The 1,922-nt window shown below is 46.2% G+C and overlaps 1 protein-coding gene across 1 annotated transcript in view; it reads right to left on the bottom strand.

Annotated features, from left to right (window-relative positions):
* Positions 1-1,197: 1,197 nt before the first annotated feature.
* The window catches only part of LOC107746182 (RING finger protein 148-like), a 4,827-nt gene continuing 4,102 nt past the window's right edge, over positions 1,198-1,922 (bottom strand). The window contains exon 7 of the mRNA XM_016560296.1: positions 1,198-1,328. Within this exon, the coding sequence (XP_016415782.1) occupies positions 1,198-1,328 (131 nt within the window). The remainder of the gene's footprint in view (positions 1,329-1,922) is intronic.

Raw genomic sequence — 1,922 nt, 5'->3', positions numbered from 1 at the left:
ACTAGGGCGGAGACGACGGAGGGAGAAGCCAGGGAGGAGACGTGAGGAGCCAGGATGGAGACAGGAGGGACTTGGAGCAGGAGGAGCCAGGCAGGACCCAGACCGCAGCCAACATGACGGCCCATGGTGGAACCGATGGAGGGAGGAGCCATGGTGGAGGAAGGGCTGACGACTCCAGGGGGCCGACCAACAGTGGCGGAGCAGGTGGGAGAGGAGCCCGAGGCGGAGACAGAGATCCGACGAGCCAGGGTGACGCAGAGGATCCGGAGGGCCAAGGCAGAGCAGATGGTTCAGGCGACCGAGGCGCAGACGGGGATCTGAGGTGCATGACTGGTAGCGGGTTCTGGGATGTTGTGTGCTGCCCACACACACTAAATGGTCACACCCATGACAGGGAGTGCCACGGACAGGGGAACGACCTCCATGGTCGTGACAGGACAGGCAGGGAGTTCATAAACGGCCTCCTTGGCCATAACAGGACAGGCAGAGATTTCAGAAGATGATGGAAGACTGGGGATAACTGAATAAAAGTCTATTAAATCCCGAGTCCTGCCTCAGCTCACCCTCACCAGTGGTACAGTAGGCGGGGCTTTCCTGACCGAGGCGCAGACGGGGATCTGAGGTGCATGACTGGTAGCGGGTTCTGGGATGTTGTGTGCTGCCCACACACACTAAATGGTCACACCCATGACAGGGAGTGCCACGGACAGGGGAACGACCTCCATGGTCGTGACAGGACAGGCAGATAGTTCCAGGCAGACAAACAGTTCAAAGCAGACCTCCATGGTCGTTTCAGGATATACAGGGAGTTCATAAACGGCCTCCTTGGCCATAACAGGACAGGTAGAGATTTCAGAAGATGATGGAAGACTGGGGATAACTGAATAAAAGTCTATTAAATCCCGAGTCCTGCCTCAGCTCACCCTCACCAGTGGTACAGTAGGCGGGGCTTTCCTCCGTGCCCTCGCTCTCCACTGTTTCATCCACCGTCGCATGCATTGTTGCCGGCTTTCGCACCTGGTCAGATGACAGATCACTTTGAACATGCCATTTTAGGTTTCCTATTATCTAATTTTATTATTATCATAAAAAAAAAAAAAGTCTATTCTTTTGACACTTTGCACACATTTTGCCTGTTGGTGATATTGAAATGCAGAACTATGCAGTGTTATATTATAGTATAAGCATAACAGTATGTTAATGTTGGCTGCTGATGTCCTGATGCTCCATCATCTCCGGTTCTTCTTCAAATGCAGGGTTCTCATGAATGTGTGGTGTCTGAATCTCCGGCTCACGGTAATCACAGTCTGTAGGATGTCCAAGAGCTGCTGTCATAAAGACAAAGCATTAACCACGAGCCATCAGTAAACATCACATACACATCAATCCAGCACGCCACTGATAATGACACAGACTCATCAGCTTGCTGCTGGATCTGTTGTTGTTTTATTCATTTATTCCAGTGACCTTTACTCCCATCTCTGTTTTTAGTATGATTGCATAATAATTTTATTTATTTATTTTTCTGGAAGTACTATTTTAATTTGTCTTATTTATTGTCTTTTTTACTAAATGTGTTTGCTGTTTGGGAAATCGCACAGTCATTCCACGCATCAGCACTCAGTATTAAGTATAGTGAGTCTCCAGCCGAGTGAGAAAAAATAATGCATTAATGCAAACTGTGTCTTTTTTTTAACCAGCAAGCCTTGAAAGACTATTTACGGCAGTTATTTTTTAATTACTAGTCAGTAGGCAATAACATAAAATGGACCAATGACACACCGTAATCTATTGTCAATTATCTGTATGTGTTAAATGTTCAATATTTTTGTTACAAAATCTAAAAATCATAAAAATGTATCCAAATTGTTAATTAATTGACCCAATAATCACTTTCATAATCATTAAAAAAAAAAAATATA

The sequence above is a fragment of the Sinocyclocheilus rhinocerous genome, unplaced genomic scaffold (assembly GCF_001515625.1).
Source record: "Sinocyclocheilus rhinocerous isolate Xijiao unplaced genomic scaffold, SAMN03320098_v1.1 scaffold348, whole genome shotgun sequence".
NCBI classification, from domain to species: Eukaryota; Metazoa; Chordata; class Actinopteri; order Cypriniformes; family Cyprinidae; genus Sinocyclocheilus; species Sinocyclocheilus rhinocerous.
The sequence above is the reverse complement of the archived record's forward strand: the minus strand, read 5'-3'. Positions and strand labels throughout refer to the sequence as shown.